This window comes from Heloderma suspectum, chromosome 3 (assembly GCF_057233095.1).
Source record: "Heloderma suspectum isolate Gila_16-S chromosome 3, 16-S_ref, whole genome shotgun sequence".
Lineage (NCBI taxonomy): Eukaryota > Metazoa > Chordata > Lepidosauria > Squamata > Helodermatidae > Heloderma > Heloderma suspectum.
In genome coordinates, this window is record NC_139460.1 from 16,039,157 (window position 1) to 16,060,962 (window position 21,806).

Here is a 21,806-nt window from a genome sequence, read left to right on the forward strand (position 1 = left end):
AAAGTGTCAAAAAAGGAGTTTCTTGAGAAGCTCCTAACAGACCTGGTTCCTGCTCAAAAGACAGGGCTGGTCTACAAAGATGAGGAGCTCTTCTCCCACTAGATTTGAAATTTTGTTATGTCTTTATATTCAGGATACATAATTTTCCCTTACATCCTGGCTGCAAGAGTGTGATCTGGACATGGAGGAAAGAATTCCTATTATTTTAATCCATCCCTTACTGATGCAAGAAGTAAAGACATTCCCCCCCCCCCCTTTCTACTATGGTCTTTTTAAGTATACCATGTTTCCTCCATACACAGCTGTAGTCAGGGTCTATTTTTTTGTGGGGACATAAGGAAGGGCATACTGGAGCTAGCTGTCATTTCCCCAGAGCCAAGAAAAATTGCTCAAGTAGCTGATCATAGAGCTTCCCCCTCCTTCCTCACTCTGCATGCTGGGAATAGGGAATGTGTGAAAGAGTACACCAGCCTAGGAACTTAGGCGTTGGCTGGAGAGCTATCCCCTGCTCCTACTTACCCATGGATGAGTTCTGGTGACTCTTCGGTTTGGGCAGCCAAATGTTGTTTACACCTCTTTTTGTACCCCTCCCCTGGCTGTGAGGCATGAATGATGCTAGAGCTGCAAGGTTAATCACCCTCTTCCTTTCCTTGGAGGGAGCAGCAGAATAGCAACTACATTTCCAAGGAGAGGGTCTCTCAAACGACCTTCTGGCCCATGGGGATTCAGCTGCAGGCTTAATGCTACCAGTAGGGCTTTGATTAATTTGTGTCTCAAGCAGTTTGTAGGGCTTGAATTTTATGTTGTCTTTTGTTCAGAATCATGCATTCTAGTTGCAGTTACAACCATTACATATTTGGTTCCGTTTCAGCTGCAACTGAAGTTGTTCTGGTTCAGGCCAGTAAAGGCTTAATAACTAGATCAGCGCACATAAGCACCTGGTTCAGTTTCGTTCACATTAAAAAGTCAAAATATAAGGCACATTATTTATAATTATTATTTGCACAGGGTGGACTCTGCTCTGCTTGGGGCCCTGAATGCCTCGCTAGCCTAGATGCATTAACAGTACATCTGCTCCCTGCAGAGGTTGTCTAAACACTGCAGCATGGGGGAGGTATTCTGCAGTGCACAACAATGGTGTCCTCCCCCTTTTCCTTCCTCCAGTAGGTTCACTGCAAACCCTTAGGTTTGTCACCTCTTCGCCCTTCAAGATTTGCGTTCACTCCTATTCATTTGAATGGGCTCAGTTTTGATCCTTATTTCCTTTTTTCCTGTATTTCCATAATCTTGTTTCATGTCTGTCTGTGCCTGTTTTGGTTTCACAGATTAATTCCTATTTCAAATCCATTCCTACCTTATTTTATATTTACATATACATTCTCATTGTACTATACATGTAAAGACAATTTGATAGACACGAAGTATATTGTATTTGTATTGTTACATCACCTCATGTATATATTTTGTGTTCATCCCTTCCATGCTGTAACTTGTATGTTGACAAAACCCTGTCACAAAGGTGTAGCAGGCCTCCAGTCCAGTCTCTAGAGGACAGGGTATAGAAGCCTGTACAAACCCAAAATATATACATTGCTTCAGATACTTGTTTTATTTTATGTGCTTATTCTGGTGGAGTCAGTGAATGTACAACATCAGGTGTTTTGTTTGGTTGAAGCCTTATTGTGAACCAGTAGTCTGGTTCCCTCCCCCTCCCTGGCTCTGTTCAACAGAGACTTTTAGATAATGGCTCTGATTTAAGAAAAATAAAGGTTTCCTCCAGTTTTTGGTTCAGGTTTGGGTTGACTCCCTGCTTGCAACTAAAACTACCTTCATAGATATATACCTTTTAAGCGACAAGTAGATCTTGACAGTAAATAAGGTCTTTGAAAGGTGATTACCCTTTCTTAAAGTTTGTTTAGTGTTACTGAAGGGAGAATGACATCAGCTGTTGGTTCATTCCTGAATAGGATATTGCTCCTGTTTGCTCCTGTTTCTAATGGTTGAAACCTATTTGACATTCCTCCTTCTGTGACTTGTTTCCAGATGGAAGGTTGATAAGTTAGCTACTTAGAAACTATTGCTTCAATTGGCATTCTTGTTTCATTCCTGAAGTAGAATTGGACAGCTTTCTACATGTGTGCCAAGGACAATTTGAACTTCATTTTATTGCACGTCTAAAAACTTAGAAAAAAATAATGTTGCTTGGAAAAAATACACCAGTTGTTAAACATGAGCCAAAGCTTGGCAGCAGGTTTTCACACTGCATTTAAAAAAAAGCAGGACCAGTTAACACCTCCTTCAAATTATTTTAGACTTGGGATGGCTTCACACAAGACATCTGCCAGTTGGGAGGCTGCTTGAAGTTTCCTCTAGGGTGGCAACTCCATATGGCAAATCATCTTACATCTTCTAGCTCTTACAGGGTACAGCCCCCATTGCTTTGTTTGCCTTCACATCCCTCGTGTTTTGGGGTCAGACGCAGTGTTAGTAACTTGGGAAGGAGCACTGTACTTTTCCTTACCATGGGATCTGATGAGGGTAATGTGGAAAAAGTGGAGAATTTCTGGGCAAGCAATTTGTGGAGTAATATAAACATTCACTTTACTATTCCTCTGATGTGGTGTTGATCACTTAAAAAAATATTATGAAAAATACTTTCCTCCAGGGCACTGAACGGGGTTATTTTTTTCTTTTTTTAATGGTAAAAGGAGATTTTTCTCACTTCAGAGCTGTGTGCAAAGAAATGCAGGTTCTTATTAAAAAGTCAAGGGATGTGTTGAAGTCCATTCCCAGGCACCTGGTTCATAAGCAATTTTGGTTTGAGGAACAGTTAGATAAGCATGTGATTTCAGTTCTGAATTTCAGAAGGTTCTTCTACCACTCCCTTAGCATATGATTTTGGGTTTTTTCATTCCCTCTAGGGCTTTGGTGACTGCCATAACTAAGTTTGTTTAGTTCTTTTTAACGCTGTGTAAAGATCCCATCCTTGTGGCCTTTCCATATGGAAGTTTAAGCTTTTGTTCAATGCATGCCCTTATCTTCTCCACACAGAAGCAGGAGTCTGGTTGTTTTGCAGGAGAACATTTAGGCACACTCCTGGGTTGGCTGTCTTGCTACAAATCATTAACAGTGTAGGGAATTACTTTTGTCAAGTAACCAAAGCAGGGGTTGATATTCACAAAGGCTGACCAGGAGAAGGGTGAACAGCAACTAGAGGCAAGGAAGGCAGGATGGGGCAACTCTTAAGGAGCAAAGAGTGTCCTGTGGTAAAAACAAAGCAGCAAGTTTCAGCCTGAATGTCTTGTACTGTGGGCTGTTCAGACCTAGGAATGGGTCCCTCTATATGGTTTCTAGACAACTGGAAAGGCACTTAGTGACTATTTCGTTCATTGTTTAATGTCTTCTTGCAGTGAAGGGTGATTCACCTTTCTTGACTTTTGTAAGATGGGTAAATATGGAGTAAAAAGATATGGAAGGAAGAATGGAACACAGATGGCACTATCAGTAAGCTCATTATATTCCTATATTAGATCGATGTTAAAAATTTGCTATACAGACAGTTATCCTGATTGGCCAGATAAGATGTGCTATGAGAAGTTGTGCATCAAGAGAAGCTGAGTTCAGAAGCCTGCATAAATTATGCAGATTTTTGTATGCATTGTTTATTTTGCAAATGTTACTAAATGTCTTCATAATCTTGGCTATGCTACTTATGGGGAGGAGTGAGGAATCATGCAGGGCACTAAAGCTGCTCCTCGGTCACTGTAAATTTTATCCAGACATCCCTTTGGCTACTGAGACTCTGGGCATTGGGAAATGCCCTCTATAGACTTTCAAACCTATCAGCAGACATAAGGATTTTTTTTTCAGAAGAAGAATAAAAGCTGAGGTTCTCAAGAGGTAGAATTATCTGCTCAATACAAATTGGTGCATTTTCTTCACTTCTGCTTAAGTGGGGTTTTCCCGAAATAAGTATATATATCACCAAACATCTCATATCCTTTAAATGGCTATCTCGTGCCAAAAAGATGGTTTTATAGTAGTCATTTTGCTTCTGATTTCATAAACATATTACTGAACTTTTAAATGTACCTAGCAGCTGGTAACAAATAATCATTTAATTTCTTCTCAGTGGACACCCTATTTTAAATCGCCTGTAGGTATTTGCGTGCACACCATCCATGCCAGAGGCTGAATTGAGGAATAAAATACTTGTAAACCAGACCTCTATTGTAAATGCTCATGATTTGAGGTTCTAGGCCAAACTATTGTACCCAGTACCCTGTTGTAGCTTTAGGAAAATATAGGAAATAAGAAGTACAAGCTAGGAAAATACTACTTACACACTTAGCTGAAAGCCTGTTTTTCTACCTATAATGGGCTAGCACTGAAATAACCAGGGTTATCAATGTAACAAAAGCTGTGCATTGATCACAATAATAAAACAGAACTTTTGTGCTCACTAATAGAGCAAACTGATTAACTTGAAATTAGCCATAATAACTTTTCAGTAAGGAAAAGTAGCTGTCTATCTCTCAGTATGTATCTTGCTGTGTGATCCTAAGCATGTTTGCTCAGACATAAATTTCACACTGTACAATAGGACTTATTGCTTAAGTTTGGAGAGGGGTCCAGTCCTAGCTATGTTTATACTAGCAAAATGTCTCAAAATGTCTGGGTGGGGTATATATGAACAGAAGACATGTGTATTACAAGAACCCCTGGGGGTTCAGTACATCTATGCATGGACACACACATACATGATGGAATCTGTCAGTGACAAACAGGCCACCCAATGTCAGGATTGCAGGACAGGGCTTACCCTTGCTGCAGCAGTGTCCTGAAGTGACACCATTGGGCTGTGTGGAGTACATCTGGTGACCTCAGCTATTGGGAACAAAACTGGCTCTGTTGGTATGTCTTCTTCTTGGGTTAATATAAGAACATCAGAAGAGTTATGCTGGATCAGACGAAAGGTCCATCTAGTCCAGCATTCTGTTCACACTATGGCCAACCTGCTGCCCACAAGTAGGACTTGAGTGCAACAGCACCCTCCAGCCCCAATTCCCCAGCAACTGGTGTACATAGGCATGCCACCTCTGATACTGGAGGTAGCATAAAGCCATTGGGACTAGTAGCCCTTGATAGGTTTCTTCGGTTGTGTTTCTTGCTCATACTTGGTCTTCGTGACAGAACTTTGGCATCTAGCCTTTTCTTCTATAGATTAAGAGGAAGACAGGGAGAGAGGTATTCCCTTCTGACAACTGCACTCCCCTCTATTTCTGCAAGAGTTAGTTTTGGAGATGATGGAGTCAGACTTCAAAGAGGAAGTGCCATCTTGTATTTCTATCTGAAAAGATCATGGCGGAGGGCATAGAGTAGGGAAGCAATCCTCTGTCTGTCTTGGCATTATAGCATTACATATGGCATGGTGAAAGCTTGGTGCACTAGTCAGGTAGCACTTAGATCCAAGAAACTGAGTGCTGTTTTTTCTTAAATATTTGGTAGATTATATATTACTTTTTGGTACTAAGACATCATCATTATTAAGCTTCACCAAGCAAGCAGAGTTGCATGCTACTTAGTTTTAGCATAGTTTGAAGAAAGGCAATTAGAAGCTAATTGTTGTATTATTTGCCTAATGAGCCTAGCTTTTTGTGCCTTTCTTTGTTAGATTACACCACTATGAATTCCAGTAAAGAAACCAAATTACGACTAATCAAAATAAAGTTCTAGAGTGGCTTTGAAGGGGTGTGTGTGTGTGTGTGTGTGTGTGCATGTGCGTGCACACATGCATGTGTGTTTTCCTTCTCCCCCTTCAAGTGTCCTCTAGGCAGAATTAGTGTTTACTTAGTAGCTGTTAACGTTATAGTGGCGCCTGTCTCGTTGCTGTAGAGCAGGCTATGTCATTGGTGCCGTTATAAAGCCTTAAGCTGAGGTTTTATAATTTGGCTGTAAAACGCACCTTAGGCTACATCTAACACCTTCTGGTTCAAAAGCCTTCCTTTTGGGGCAGAGGGTGGGGAAGATACTGTAGGCTTAAGCTTTGCAGGGCATTTACAAAGATCACTCCAGGCTTCGGTGTGGAACATTTTGAGCCATCGGCTTTCACCTCTACCAGCCCTCCAAAAGGCTTCATATGCCTCTCCTTAAAAGCTGAGCCTTAACTTTTGTAATACATAAATTTAGATGTGTTTCTTATAGTGTTAGAGTTATGAAGGCTTGAAGTATACGTTTCTAATCAGCTGTCCTATTTTTTGAATTTTAACAATGCAGAGTTTCTAAGTTCGTTGTCCAGGTGCATGAAGAAACGTTTTCTTAACAAGGATTGATTGTACAGCATACCATTATTACTGAGTATGGTATGCTACTTATTAAATATACCACAATATATGTGCTATAAGCTAAACACCACAAAATTGCTGTGGCTTTTGTGGATTTGACAACTTAAACACAAATTGTTCTTAGGCTAAATGTTATTGCAAATTAATGTTTGTGGCATTATGGTATATTTAAACTTCACTGGCTAATTCCTTACACTATTTCTTCTTCTCCAGAGCTTTTGTACAAGAGCTATTCTGCTTCAGAATGGATTTATTTAAGCTTATAAGTTGGTAGTCAGGGTGAAATAAATCCCCCCCCCCAGTGTATTGTGACTGTTGTATTTTTCTGTGTTTCTCTAAAAAGGTGCAAGAGGAAAGCCTTTTGTTTCCAGTCAAGGTGTTCCAGCCTATTAGATATATGAAGACATGTCTTCTTTCAGCCAGTCCTTTCATTCTTTGGCTAATGCTATCTGTGATTTGCATTCAACTCTGTGTAGACCTCACTGTGACCATGGTTATCACTGAAAAGGGAAGGGAGGAGGGAATTCAAGAAGAAGTGAGAGGGGAAGAGAGTTCACAACCCATTCCATCAGACTGCAAAGTGCAGGGAGAAAGAGAGGGGAATCAGGGCCATCCCATCATCTTTGCTGGGATACCAGTTGCCTTTGGCTCTTCACTTATCACCCAGCCTAAGCGATTCTATCAGGTTTCAGTGGAGGGACAGAAGGGAAGCTTCCTGTGGCTCCTTGTCTCCCTGAGCTGTTTTCATCCCAGCTGGTTGTTGTAAGAACTCTGTAGCTTTAAAAACTGGTGCCTGAGTTTTCTCCCCCCCCCCTTTCTCCATCCCCCCCTTTTTTTCTTTTTTTCTCTTGTGTGTTTTAGATTGTAAGCCTGAGGGCAGAGAATGTCGTGTTTTTTATTGGTTGGTAAGGTGCTCTTATTGGCTGAAGAGTGGGGTAATGCTGCTTTAAATAAATACATAAACCTTGTGGGCACTCCTGATTCCTTAGCTGTGGTTAAGACCAGGGTGGGAAGTGTTTTCCCTCTGCAGGGCTGTTGATCTGTGGGAAAAGTCATTTGGGAGCTTCATCTAATTATGGGTAGAGGCGGATCCAATGGTGGGTGGAGCCAGAACCAAACTGGGTGGAATTTGCAGGACTGCATAGCAACTCCCACATCTGTGCCACCCTATCTCTCTGTCCATTTCAGCTTTTTTCCATTTCCCCCCTCCATTAACACAGGTGTGAACTGATGGCTGCATTAAATTAGGCAGAGGGCTCATGCAGCCCCTGGGTTGCAGGTTCCCTAGACCCCAGGGTTAAGAGATCATGCGAAGTTAACATTTCCATTCAGCTTTGTGAAATTCAGATATACCTAATTTTAGAGCAGGCTTCCGTAAAGATGGACTACTGTTGAAAAGAGTGCAGTCAGTAACATAGTAGTAGAACCCACTGATGTAAGCAAACACACTCGCTGGCAAATATACCTTTATAATGAGGGCTGTGTGTATTCTGTGCACAGGTACAGAAATGGCCATGGTCATAATCTCAACTTTAAATTACAGAGAAACCTTTTAATCTATGCCTGAAATCTCAGAAACAAAAGGAAGACTTTCCGATGACTAGGGAATAGATATTTTATGTCAGTTCCTCATCTTTCCTTGTGAACACCAGAAGGAGAAAATACACTCCAAAATATTTGTGAATTTTCATAATTTATTCAGATAGCAAAATTCAATATTTTATGGTGGAGAATTGTGGATCTTAAAAATAAGAATAATACTGGGCTCCTTGCTTTGTAATAGTCTCTTGAGTAATTTTCAGTGCCTTGTGGACTGTAGCTATATTGGGATGGTATAGCTCTGAAGGTGAGGAAATGTTATGATCCTAGTCAAAAGCAAACCAAATACCAAAGTGAACATGTAGAGTCAAAAGCTTTGCTTTGAATGAACTGCAGAAACAGTTTTAAGCTTTTGAAATCGTAGATTTTTTCTTTTTCTTTCCAGAGGCAACAGTGATGGATGCCTGAATTTCACTGAAAATAAGCTTTGGGAACTTACCATCAATTTTGCTTGCCTTTGAAACTCTCCCACTCAGTGTGTAGAAGAGTGCAGAAAGCCTTTGACCACCGAAGCAGTTTTCATAAAGGTCCTGGGAATTTTTAGATGAATGCTCAAGTATCAGCGATGTAGGAGTTTCTTGTCTCATCTTCAAAGTATTTGAACCCTTCAGTGTTGTTGTAAAGGTGGAGGAGGAAGATAGGTTATTTTCTCATATATATATATATATATATATATATATATAGTGCTGGTTCATGCCTCTTTGCTTTTCATCCTTTCTTAAATATCCTTTTATCTTATTGGTCTGATTCTACTACTCATTTGTTCAAATAGAAATGCATCCTTTGGAAGCGATCTCACTCTTTCCATCCCCCCTCAAGTTCTAGAGGGTTCTATAAAAATGATGACCAAATTAACATCCAGTTAAATCCCTTTCTTAAAAAAAAATATTTTAAACTATTAACATCTTCAGAGTGTAGGGCAAATTATTTCAAATTCTTCTTGTTGCTAGTAGCCATCCTGTTATATAAATCTGTTAAACAACATTCCCAGACTCCAGTTTTAATATTTTAGGCTACATCACCGATTTTTTAAGCACCAGCTTTCCACAATGCTGAAAAATATTTTTGTTTTCTAAATGCCAGTATCAAATTATAAGAACATGGGATAGGACTTAAAGATACCCAAGACATGTGGAAAGTGCTTTGTGTCCAGTCTTCTCAAAAGAGAGTTGTTAATGTATTCACCTGCATCTACATTTGTGATGGACTGGAGGTAGGAGGGGGAGACTTTTCCTACAGGCAGATCCCCTTTACAAGAGTTCCCTGAAAAAGAATTACAGTAGGCTGCCACCAGTCAGGTTAAACCTTCTGACACCCTCTACTCTGTCCTATGGAGTTTATAAGCCCTTCTGTCAAGGGCACCTCACTTGAGCCCAGCTCTAGGGAAAAGTATAAAAAGCAAGGTGTTTTGAATTGACTTGCCCAAAGTCCAGAAGACACGGAGCATAACAAAACCTTGTGAAATACCCTAAGAACACAAACATTTGCATGTAATGGTGGCATTGGTTCCTTTAGTGTTTTGGATGGTGATTATCTGGCATTCCAGATCTGCGTGACTAAAGAGTTTTAAGTTTCATCTCATGCTTTGCAACCGCCTTTTCTCCCTGTAGTTTTAAATGCATCCTTATGTCATGGCACCATTCGCTATCATTTTTGTTTTTACAAATTTGAGGCAGAGTGTCACTTGGCATTTGAGCCATATATAGAGTGCCTTTAATCCTGTAGTGCATCCTTTTCTTATATTCTCCCAGGATGACTAGAAAAGAAAGAGCGGTGCTGGTGCTACTGCTTGAAATGTTATCCTGAGAAATGTATACCAGTCCAGTGTTACAGCAGTATACCATATTCACTCATTCTTTAATGGGGGTTGAACAAGAGATGTTCCTGGATAATTGTGTTCATGGTTGGTTTAATTAGTAGAATATCCATAGATCTTCTGATGTTATAGATCACTTGCTGTATTTTTAAATGGAGCTTAAAAATTGTAATGCATTTAATTCTGCTTGATTAATGGTATAAAGTTACTGTTTTTCACCTTATTTTTGTATTGTCTTTAAAATCCCAGGTAAAAATAAAATATCAGTCCAAGCCTATAAACTTTGTTACTGCTAGCAAGGACTATTTCTCTGTAATTGCCACCACCAGGCTGTTAAGGGCACTTGGGTGTCTGTCACTCAATTTTCCTCATAATAGTGCAGGATCTGGATTTATATTTTGTCGCAAAAAATAACAGTCTCACCGTTATCTGGATCCATAATAAAGATAGCTATGAAGCCTTTCCTACTTGAAGGTGCTAAGAAGCACATGCATATAGATATAAGCCACAACGAGCCGAAATCCAAAAAAGAAATGTAACAGTAACATTTTTATTTTCTTTACAGTACAATAATGGACAACCATTTTATCACACCTTGATTAAAATTTGGTATGGCCACCAGGGACTGTGGCACCAGCAGAACTTCAGGGTGGAAAAGCGTTGCTTTCTGTCCAAACTCAGTCCCTGGCTTGTCCTCCTCCAACGAGCCTAGATCCAGAAGTTGAACTCAAACCCTGGCTTCAAGCTCGCTGTTGTTAGAGGAGCAACAAGCCAGGAGTTCCAGTTGGGATGTAACACTGAGCCTTTGCTGGTTAGTTTAGCCACACCTGGTTGCAGGAGGAGCCAAGGGGGTGCAATCGGAAACATGCACCAGCACACTTGCTTATGAACAATAAGCCAGGATTCTGAGGGATTCTGCCTTAGTGTTTTGTGTAAATGCAGTCATTATCTGCTGTTCTTGAGAAGATGTTTTTGAGTTAATCTGCCTGTCTGGACAATGTGGTTTAAGATTTTCAAGAAGATATTAACATTGTTATGGAGAACCAAATGAAACCGACCTGCTAGTTAGATCTTAGTAATGTCTCAGTTCTGAAGTATTTATTGATTATCGTTTATAGAGAGAGAATAATTCTTAAATAAAAGTTATATAATATTTTTTTGGAATATTGTCCTAAAAATTGTGTAAACTCATTTGGCTTCTGGGTACATAAGCCAGATTTCAGCTATTGCACAGTACAGAAATGTAATAAATAAATAAAAATCTGTAGTTAGAATCCATTTTGGAAACCAGGTGTATTTTCGCAATTGTATCTTTTGTATGTTTCCTTTGTAAGAGGTTGGATCCAGATTAATTTTTGTGAACCGCCCAGAGAGTTTCAGCTATTGGGTGGTATAGAAATTAATTAATTAATTAAATAAATAAATTGGGTGCTCCAAAATAAATATAAACTGTGGGGAAGAACTATTTTAAGGCTTGGGGTCATTTTTATTATTATTTATTGCATTTATATCCTGCCTTTTTTCTTCTTGCCAGGAACCCAAGGCGGTTTACATTATCCTTCTCCTTCTCTCCATTTTATCCTCACAACAACAACCCTGTGAGGTAGTTTGGGCTGAGAGTGTGTGACTGGCCCAAAGTCACCCAGTGAGCTTCCATGGCCGAGTGGGGACTTAGAACCCAGATCTCCCAGCTCCCAGTCCAACACTCTAGCCACTACACCACACTGGCTCTCACATTGTCTGCTCCAGTCAAAATCCTGATTCCCATTACTAATATGGACATGGAGCTCTTTTCGAGAAAGCATGTAACTAACCAATGTAGGCAGGCTCTGTCATAAAATGTAGGTATAGTCTTATAGAATAAAAATAGTCTATTTATTTATAGAAAAGAATCTGATACAAATAGCATAAAGGCAGTAAAGCACAGGATTATTTATGCAGATGCTTTTCTGCTCTGCTTGGCTTGGGTATAAATATCAAGTAGGGCATGTGACTTCCAGGTTTCGCAAGTTCTTTGTGTAGGCCATTTCACAAAGTCCAAGATGGCTCTGACTTTTAGGACACTCTTAACTTGGAGCTTCTCCATCAAAGCATGTAACCTTAATGCAGGAGTGGGCAACTTGTGGCCCTCCAGTTGTTTTGGTCTGCAACTTCAGTCATCCCTCACCATTGGCTATGCTGGCTAGGGTTGATGGGAGTTGTAAGCCAAAACATCTGGAGGCACATCACGAATGACATTATGCCCCTGACCTAATTAATTACACTTGCTAGGTAACAGCAGTTTTAATGTTTCAATGTTGTTTTTGTGCTTTAAAAATAGTTTTATTACTTTTATGTTTGTATTTATTGTTTTTAGTTGTGCACTGACTTGGTGACATTTGTGGAAAGGCAGTACATAAACATTTCAGTGAATCCATAAATAAATGGAAAATCCCATGACAGCAAGGAGGTATACACAAAACGGACTTCTTTATAACCATCAGGATTAAAGAAAGGAAATGCCACATATTCACCTGCCAAGTAAGACTGACAGCTTTGTAAACATTGTTTGTTCCCAAAATGAAATTTTGGTCACTGTAAGATGAGGTGACAGTAGCAGTGTGAAGCAGGCCAGGATCATCATCAAATGGATGAAATGGTAAAATTACTTTTATGGACAAGTTTGCATATGCAACAGTTTATATATTTTCTTTAGCAGTGCAAAATTGTCACGATTTTCTGATACTATATTTAAGCTACAGTACGTTAGAGCAAGGGTGAGCAACTTTGGGTGGAGGCAGTTACCGCCTTACTTCCATAGACTGCACTCCTCTGTGGCCTTTTTAAAAAATGGTCTATCCGCTTCAGGGCTTACAGGACAAATTTAGTTTGTTTTCAAGCTAAATTTGGCCTCCGTAAGCCCCTGTAGCAGTTTGCTGCTGAATTTTGGTGGCAAATTGTAGGTTTGGTTTTTTTTAATCCTGACTTTTGGGGTGATGGGGGCAGTGGGGGCTGCACTGTGGGTGGTGGGGTTGGCATGTGGCCCTGGGGTTGCGTGTTGCTATCTGGGCTGCGTGTTGCCCCCCGGCCCCGGGCTGCGTGTTGCCCCCCGGCCCCGGGCTGCGTGTTGCCCCCCGGCCCCGGGCTGCGTGTTGCCCCCCGGCCCCGGGCTGCGTGTTGCCCCCCGGCCCCGGGCTGCGTGTTGCCCCCCGGCCCCGGGCTGCGTGTTGCCCCCCGGCCCCGGGCTGCGTGTTGCCCCCCGGCCCCGGGCTGCGTGTTGCCCCCCGGCCCCGGGCTGCGTGTTGCCCCCCGGCCCCGGGCTGCGTGTTGCCCCCCGGCCCCGGGCTGCGTGTTGCCCCCCGGCCCCGGGCTGCGTGTTGCCCCCCGGCCCCGGGCTGCGTGTTGCCCCCCGGCCCCGGGCTGCGTGTTGCCCCCCGGCCCCGGGCTGCGTGTTGCCCCCCGGCCCCGGGCTGCGTGTTGCCCCCCGGCCCCGGGCTGCGTGTTGCCCCCCGGCCCCGGGCTGCGTGTTGCCCCCCGGCCCCGGGCTGCGTGTTGCCCCCCGGCCCCGGGCTGCGTGTTGCCCCCCGGCCCCGGGCTGCGTGTTGCCCCCCGGCCCCGGGCTGCGTGTTGCCCCCCGGCCCCGGGCTGCGTGTTGCCCCCCGGCCCCGGGCTGCGTGTTGCCCACTCCTGTTTTAGAGTAATTATTTGTCCTCTTTTCATCCTTTGATGACTTATAACGATTTTTGAACATTTTGAAGAGTAAGCCTTTTGCTTAATTGTTAGTATTGCCCATTCTGATAAGGCTATGGGTGCTTTTTTTTTCATGTGAATATCACTCTTAAACAGCTGTCTTGCTGTACCCAATTGTAGTATTTCGTCTACTTATGCAAAGGCATTTTGGGTGTCTGAAATGGTATCTGAAATAACTGGGATTCTGTAAAACGTGTCATGATAGATACTTGCTTTCATAACAACTGGGTTCTTTTTGGGTTCTTTTTATATTGGAAATTCACTGCTCAAGTCTGTGTTTTGCGTTCTCTTATTTTGAAAGCTTAGCTGTTCTTGTTGGTTTTAAATGAACTTTTGCACTGCTGTCTCACTGTCAGACTTCAGCTGTAAGAAGGAAATAGGTGGGTGTGAGTGATTAAGCATAACCTAAACATCAACTGTAATGCTTTGTTATTTCAGACTTCCCTCCCACCCCCATCATAGTTCTAGATCTAGAACTGTGGGCTGCTCAGTTAGGCAGCAGTTTGGAAGATAAATTGGTGATTTCTTGATTTGATTATGGCTTTGAACTATCCACAATTTGTGCATTTGATTTAGTTATGCAGGTTAAGTTGTAAGTTTTACTTTTTTTTAAAGTCTGTGTTTGTAGATCAGATTGTACCTTCTGAAGCAGAGCTATGATGAACAGTTTCATGCAATCATGTTTTTGTTCAGAAAATAATGGCTATATTAGCTGTGTCTCCTCTTTGAGTCGATGAATTTTAGGGACTTTTTTCCCTGTAGCATGCAAATCGGTCATTTATCAAATATACTTTCTTTAACTGAAATACATTAAAGCTGGATATCGTCCAAACCCCTAGAGGGGTACAGTATGGTGGTCACTTAACTCAGCTTGACATCCTGGTTTAGTGACACAAGGGAGGTAGGCATGGCCTCTGATGAAGACAGCAGATAGCCCTATTCTCAAAGAAGCATCAAGCATCCTATCCCTTTTCTGGGCTAACCCAGGCATTCATTTCTGGTCCAGGCAGAGCAGCAGCACCTCTTGTTATGCCAGGTGATTCATTAGGAGGGCAGTTTTCACTTCCTTCAGGCAAGGAGCTGAGAAATGAGTTGCATACATGCTACAACTCTTGTTGGGGGTGGGCACTGAACAGAAATTCTTACGTACGTTACATGTTACTGTTAAATATGCTAAGAGTATTACCAGATTGAGGTGTTGCAATAAAGAAGCTACAAAATCTGTAGGCTGTTCAAGGAAAGTTGAACATAACTTGAAATAGTTCTAACCTGGCATAAGCAAGGGAACACACTTGGCTGGTTGAAGATCAAAGACTGACATGAGATCGGGGGGGCTTTGGTATGTAGTACCTAAGATTTAGAGTCTGTATAGTGTAGGGATTGGAAGTTCTGAAAGGATTGGGGAGACCTGGGCTCAGATCCTTGCATTGGTCCTTTGCCAGTCACTATCTTGCACCCTAACCTACCTCACAGGTAAAAACTATGTGTTCCATGTGCAGGTCCCTGAACTCCTTAGAGCATTTTTTAAGTGGGAGTCACTTTGGCAACTTCAGTGTGAGGGCTACAGTAACTGACACAGAGTAATACAAAACTTACTGTAATTGGACATGCAAAAGTGTGCCTGTTGCTCCTTGACTTTGTTCGTGCAGTTTTGTCCTCTGCCATTGCAATCCTGTTTGCTTATTTTGGTTTATTATATTTTTGCTTTTGCTCAGTGAAGCTATTGTGAGGCCGTGGTAGGGCATATGGATGGCTTTCTTGTACGTGGCAACAGCAGCTACTGTGCACACCATCGGGGCTGAGAAGGGAGGGAGAAGAGCGAGTGTACATACGCTTCTCTTGCGTATGCAGCAAAGATTGCAGCAAAGGAACATGAGAAGAGGGGTTTTTTTTGGTTTTTTTTTAATTCCTTCCAACTCTGATAAATGGGAACATTGGTGTCTTACTGAGCCAATGTCCAATCTGGCCGTGAACTGCTGCACTAGCACGAGATGTAAAATTTGTGCAGCAACTGCTGACTTTTTGCTGGCCCTTGCCTCACCTTTTCTGTACAACTTGTCTGCTGCACCGTTTTAACTTTTGCCTCACATTTCCTTCCTTTTTGTTTCCAGCTTGCCTCTGTTGTCCCTCTCCTTGCCTGCTTCCCATGTTTGCGCCTTCCTTTATTTGCTTGTTTACTCCTTGTCTCCTTTGGATGAGCACATGAATGCGCCGTGTCCACATATGAAGTGGGTGTCAGCTCTCACAGCCAGCCCAAGGCGTGTGTGGAAAGCCTTTGCAGCCACTTGTAGCTAGTCTGTGGGGTAGAAAGCGCTTGTAGTGAGGAGAGAGAACAACTGAGAGAAAGGGGGAGGGAAAGGGAGAGCAGCACCAGGTGTGGAGCTAGCAATGTGGCAATACCCACGAGCTACTCACTGAGTTGCAGAGCAGCACTTCTGGGGTGATTGGGAGCCAGCACTGGCTTGTGGGCCTTCCAGTGAAGAATACTGCTTTAGAAGAAGGAGAAAGACACATATGTAGTGGATTTGTGGTTTTAAAGTTCAGCATCTTAACAAGTAGCCATTACAAATGCTAAATTATTGGTATACTGTACTCTTGACAACCCAACATTGTCAAAGCAAATCACTAGTATGAATGACTTCTAAAGTAGAGTTGGTGTTTTCTCTCCTCTGGCTATTGAGCAGAATTTTATCTTAGACCTGGAGTGAAGTTGTTGGCAGTAGGGTGTTTGATGTGATGAATCATATGGTAAAGCTCAGTATGGCTTAATAATTATTTTGTGTATTGTTTTCTGCCTCTAGGAGAGGGCTGCTTACAATTTACATGGCTAATTTGGTAAGTAATACTGTTACGATACATCTGTAATCATTTTGAAGGTATTTTTTAACTGTTTAAGCCCTGCTGACATGAAATGTGATGCAAAGCATACACTGGCTTAACTGGCACCTAGATTTCACCTGCGAATTAAATGATCCTGAAGAGTGTCAACCATACGAACCGAAGTGAAAATCTCTTTATATTTACTTTTAATATTGCAAACAAATGGGTAAACTCTGTGTTTCTTCCATATAATTCATGCATGCTAAAAGAGGGTGCTTGGCATTACTTTTTTTTTTTTTTACTGTTTACCATCAGCTTGTTGTATTGAAAATATTTGAAAATACATATAATTGCAATTCAGAAAGTAAATTTCCATATTCTTTTGATGCTCCCTCCTTGATATGCTTCTCTGGAGTCCAATCTTTGTGGGATGAGGTGCAACTTCTGATATATAGAGGACTATACATTCCAGATAGTGCTTCAAAACACACTATCTGCTTCTGAGCTCCATGCCCTTCTAATGTACTTTGAGATGTGTTTTGCTCAAATCCAAGGTTTGTTCATACTAGGCCTGCACAGCTTATGATCCACCAAGCTGCGTGCAGTCCACCAATGTGTATTGTGGCTTGCTTAGTGTTGCCTGCCTACCTTTCTTGCAGTACTGAGCAGGCAACAAAAAGCAGGAGGAGGTTCTTCTTCGTGTTCAGAGTGTATCACACATATGGGCTTTGCGCCTGCGCAGAGCCTTGATTCAGGAAACTTCCATAGCTGAGGATTGTTTTGGCAGGAACCCTCCCCCACTGTCCTAGTGCACATGCCTACAGCAGGTTCCCGCCTAGTGCCTCAGTTCTCTTTCAATCGCTGTGCCGGTTGTATTGCAGGGAATGTTCTACTCTTTAGACAGCACTCCGTGCATTCGAGGTCAACCTCGAATCAATGAGTGCATTTGGAATCAGTGAGTGCAACTGACAACATGGCAGTGTCATGGCACCTGAACGTAAAGGGTGGCACGCGGTGGCCTGACAGCCTGACATCATGCCTGACAGGTCTGACCCTGGATGTCTTCAACTCAGCAATTCCACGGGGGGTTGTACTGACAGCTCAACATTGCAGGGAAAGATAATTTGTTGGCAGATATCCTAAGTTGAACTTACCTATTGACCCACAAGTGGCAGTTGTTACGTGCCGTTCTTCATCGTCTGTTTCTCCGATGGGTCACTCCTTCGATGGATATTTTTGTGTCTCTGAGGAACGCGATGTGCCCCAGATTTTGCACAAGCAAAAGGCAAGCTTTCTCAAGGAGACACTTCTCTTCAGTCATGGACAGGAGAGTTCTTCTACCTTTTCACACCATTTCCCCTCCTCGCAAAAGTGATTGTCCAGATCAGAGTAGAACAGATGGATTACATTCTCATGGTAGCCAAGGCAGGCTTGGTTTGCTACTCTACTCAAGTTAGCTCAAGGAAATTTCCTTTGCCTACCATCAACACTGGATCTTCTATCCAGAGACAAGGGTTGGATTTGACACCTGGATATCTTGGTGCTCAAGCTAACGGTGTGGAGGATTTTCTGGGGGAATGATTGCACACCCTCTTTCAGGAACTGAAATCTGTTTTGGAGGCTGCTAGGAAACCGGCAACAAGGAGATAGTATGCCAGCAAATGGAAGACGTTTGTCACCTTTGCCAGAGCCTCTGGTCACGACCCCATTAGGGGATTAATTGACAGAGTTCTTTCTTTTCTGAATTTGCTGTTCAAAAGAGGATTAAAGTGTTCGTCCATTAGAGTATACTTAGTAGCCATTTCTGCTTCTCACAAACTGATACAGGGCTTCTCTACTTTTACACATCCACTTGTTAGATAGTTTGTTAGTTTATTTATTTATTTTGTTTATTATTACATTTATATACTGCCCAATTGCTGAGGCTTTCTGGGCAGTTCACAATAATTAAAACCATAACATACGATAAAACATAATATAAAACTTTAAAAGTTTAAAAGTAGCATGTAAAACCAAAGTAAAACCCAACAGCAGTTACAACCCAGGGAAAGCCTGGGTGAAAAGTTGCGTTTTTAGGAGTCTTGAAAGATGCCACATTTTCTGCCTCCCAGACTGCATGGGAGAGGGTCTTCCAGAGGGTGGGTGCTGCTACAGAGAAGGCCCACCAGTGGGGTTCTTCATGGTGACACTCCTTTCATTTTGGAATGACCAGCAAAGTTTCCTCTGATGATCTTACATGTTGCCTGGATATATATAAGGGAAGTGATCTGCTAGGTATCCTGGTCCCAAAGTGTTTAGGGCTTTATATGATAATAATGTAACCTTTTACATGGCTTGGTAGCTAATAGGCAGCAAGTGTAGTTCTTTTAACAGTTGTTATGTGAGCACAGTTAGGTGTCTTAGTGAGCACCCTAGCTGTTGCATTCTGCACTAGCTGCAGCTTCTAAACCACGCACAAAGCTAGCCCCACTTAGAGTGCATTGCAGTAGTTTAATCTTGAATTTACCAGTGCATGGATCACTGTAGCTAGGCTATCCCTATCCAGGAATGGGCATAGTTGACGTACCAACCGGTCTTGGTAATGGGCGCTCTGGGCCACCGAGGTCATCTGGGCCTCCAATGACAAAAGATGGATCCAGGAGCACCCCAAACTATGCACCTGCTCCTTCAGAGGGAGTGCAACCTTATCCAGAACAGGCAAACATCCCAGTTCTTGGACCTGGGAACCGCCAACCCTTAGGGTCTCTGTCTTATCAGGATTCAACTTCAGTTTATTAGCCCTCATCCAAGCCTCAACTGCATCCAGGCACTGATTCAGAACATGCACAGCCTCTCCCGATTCAGATGTCACAGAGAAATAGAGCTGGGTGTCGTCAGCATACTGTGATAACTTGCCTCAAATCTCCTGATGATCACTCCCAGTGGCTTCATATACAGTCAGGGCCAGAAATATTGGAACAAGGGTAACTGTTTTGGCAGTTGGCCTCTGTACACCACCACATTGAAGTTGAAAGGAAACATACCCAGATGGGAGCGAAGTCAGGACTTTCAGCTGTAATTCAAGGAGTTTGACAAAATTGGGGCACTAACCATTGAGGAAGGACAGCCAGTGGCATACACACACACCCATCATTGGTGGCTCATAAGTAATGGAACGAATGGGTGACAAGCAGCTGCATGGCCAGGTGTGGCCTGTTTCCTCAGTACGCCATGACCAATCAAGCAGATAAAAGGCCTGGAGGTGGTTCTGAGTGTTACATTTGCATTTGGTAGCTGTTCACTGGAACTCCCATCATGAGGTCCAAAGAGGTGTCCATGCGAGTGAAGGAGGCCATCATTAGGCCGAGGAAACAAAATAAACCCATCAGAGAGATAGCAAAAACAGTGGGAGTGGCCAACACAACAGTTTGGAACATCCTGAAAAAGAAGGACTTAACTGGCAAGCTCAGCAACAGCAAAAGGCCTGGCAGACCATGGAAGACAACTAAAGTGGATGACCGCAGAATTCTGCTCATGGTGAAGAGGAACCCTTTCACAACATCTAGCCAGGTCAAGAACACTCTTGAGGAGGTAGGCATGTCATTGTCAACATCTACAGTCAAGAGACGGCTTTATGAATGTAAATACAGAGGCTTCACAACAAGATGCAAACTACTGGTAACGCTCAAGAACAGACGGGCCAGATTAGCCTTTGCCAGCAAACACCTAAAAAAGCTTGCCCAGTTCTGGAATAAGAGTCTTTGGACTGATGAAACCAAGATGAACTTGTACCAGAATGATGGGAAGAGAAAAGTATGGAGAAGGAAAGGAGCAGCTCATGATCTAAAGCATACCACATCATCTGTCAAACATGGTGGAGGCAGTGTTATGGCATGGGCATGTATGGCCGCCAATGGAACCAGGTCACTGGTGTTTATTGATGACCTGACTGCTGATAAAAGCAGCAGGATGAATTCTGAAGTGTATAGGCCTATACTTTCTGCTCAGATTCAGCCAAATGCTTCTAAACTGATAGGACGCTGCTTCATATTGCAGATGGATAATAACCCAAAACATACAGCAAAAGCTACCCCAGAGTTTCAGAGGCAAAAAAGTGGGATGTTCTTCAATGGCCAAGTCAGTCGCCTGACCTCAACCCAATAGAGCCTGCTTTTCACTTATTGAAGACAAGACTGAAGGCAGAAACAAACAAGCCGCAGCTGAAGGCAGCTGCAGTAAAGGCCTGGCAAAACATCTTGAGGGAGGAAACTCCACATTGGGTCATGTCCATGGGTTCCAGACTTCAGGCAGTCATTGACTGCAAAGGATTTTCATCCAGGTATTAAAGGTGATCCTTAAGTTTGAAATGATGTTGGTTTGTTCCATTACTTATGAGCCACCAATGATGGGGGTGTGTGTATGCCACTGGCTGTCCTTCCTGAATGGTTAGTGCCCCACTTTTGTCACACCCCTTGAATTTCAGCTGAAAGTCCTGACTTCACTCCCATCTGGGTGTGTTTCCTTTCAACTTCAATGTGGTGGTGTACAGAGGCCAACTGCCAAAACAGTTATCCTTGTTCCAATATTTCTGGCCCTGACGGTAAATATCAAATAACATTGGGGACAAGATGGTACCCTGTGGTACCCCACAGTTCATCTGCATGGGGCTGAGGTGCAGTCACCCAATGCTGTTCTCTGGAACTGACCCCACAAGTGTGAGTCGAACCACTGTAGAACAGTGCCTCCAACTCCCAGCTCATGGAGGCAGTTCAGGAGGGTACTGTGGTCAATGATATAAAAAGCTGCTGAGAGATCTAGAAGAAGTAACAGGATTGCACTCCCCCTGTCCCTCTCCTGAAGAAAGTCATCCATCAGGGTGGCCAAGCCTGATTCCATCCCAAAACCAGGCCTGAATCCAGGCTGAAATGGATCCAGATAATAAGTTTCATTCAAGAGCGCCTGCAACTGAGACTTCACCACTTTCTTGAGCACCTTACTCAAGAATGGGGTATTTGCGATCGGACGATAGTTAGCATAGATCAAGGGAAGGTTTTTTCAGGAGTGGTTGCATCACTGCCTCCTTCAAGGCAGTAGGGACCACCCCATCACGCAATGATGCATTCACCACTCCCCTGATCCATCTGGTCAGCCCCCCCTAGCTACCTCAAATAAGCTATGATGGGCAAGGGTCGAGAGAGCATGTGGAGGGTTGAACAGAGGTAAGCATTTTGTCCACATCCTCAGGCTCCAAAAACTGAAAATCATCCCACAAAACAGGATAACACGATGCACTGGACACCTCAACAGGCACTGCATCAGTAGCGATGTTCAAGTCAGCATGAAGGTAAGAGAATTTATCCTCCAAGTGCCTTGCAAACTCATAACAGTGGGTCTCCTAGGGTTCCAGTATTAGATGCACTGGGTTTGATGTAAGTAACCCTCGAACCACTTGGAGAAGCTCAGCTGGACGGTTACTTAAAGATGTGATGGAGGTGGCAAATTAAGCCTTCTTTTCTGCC

At 42.8% G+C, this 21,806-nt stretch overlaps 1 protein-coding gene across 5 annotated transcripts in view; it reads left to right on the plus strand.

Moving 5' to 3' along the window:
• The window catches only part of TMEM135 (transmembrane protein 135), a 269,244-nt gene that overhangs the window by 15,684 nt on the left and 231,754 nt on the right, over positions 1 to 21,806 (plus strand). For 4 of the 5 annotated variants that reach the window (XM_084842550.1, XM_084842551.1, XM_084842552.1 and 1 more), the window contains one exon: positions 16,290 to 16,323. In XM_084842550.1, the coding sequence (XP_084698676.1) occupies positions 16,290 to 16,323 (34 nt within the window). Of the gene's footprint in view, positions 1 to 16,289; positions 16,324 to 21,531; positions 21,632 to 21,806 lie in introns of all 5 variants that reach the window. The other variant, XM_084842555.1, reaches the window with a different exon arrangement.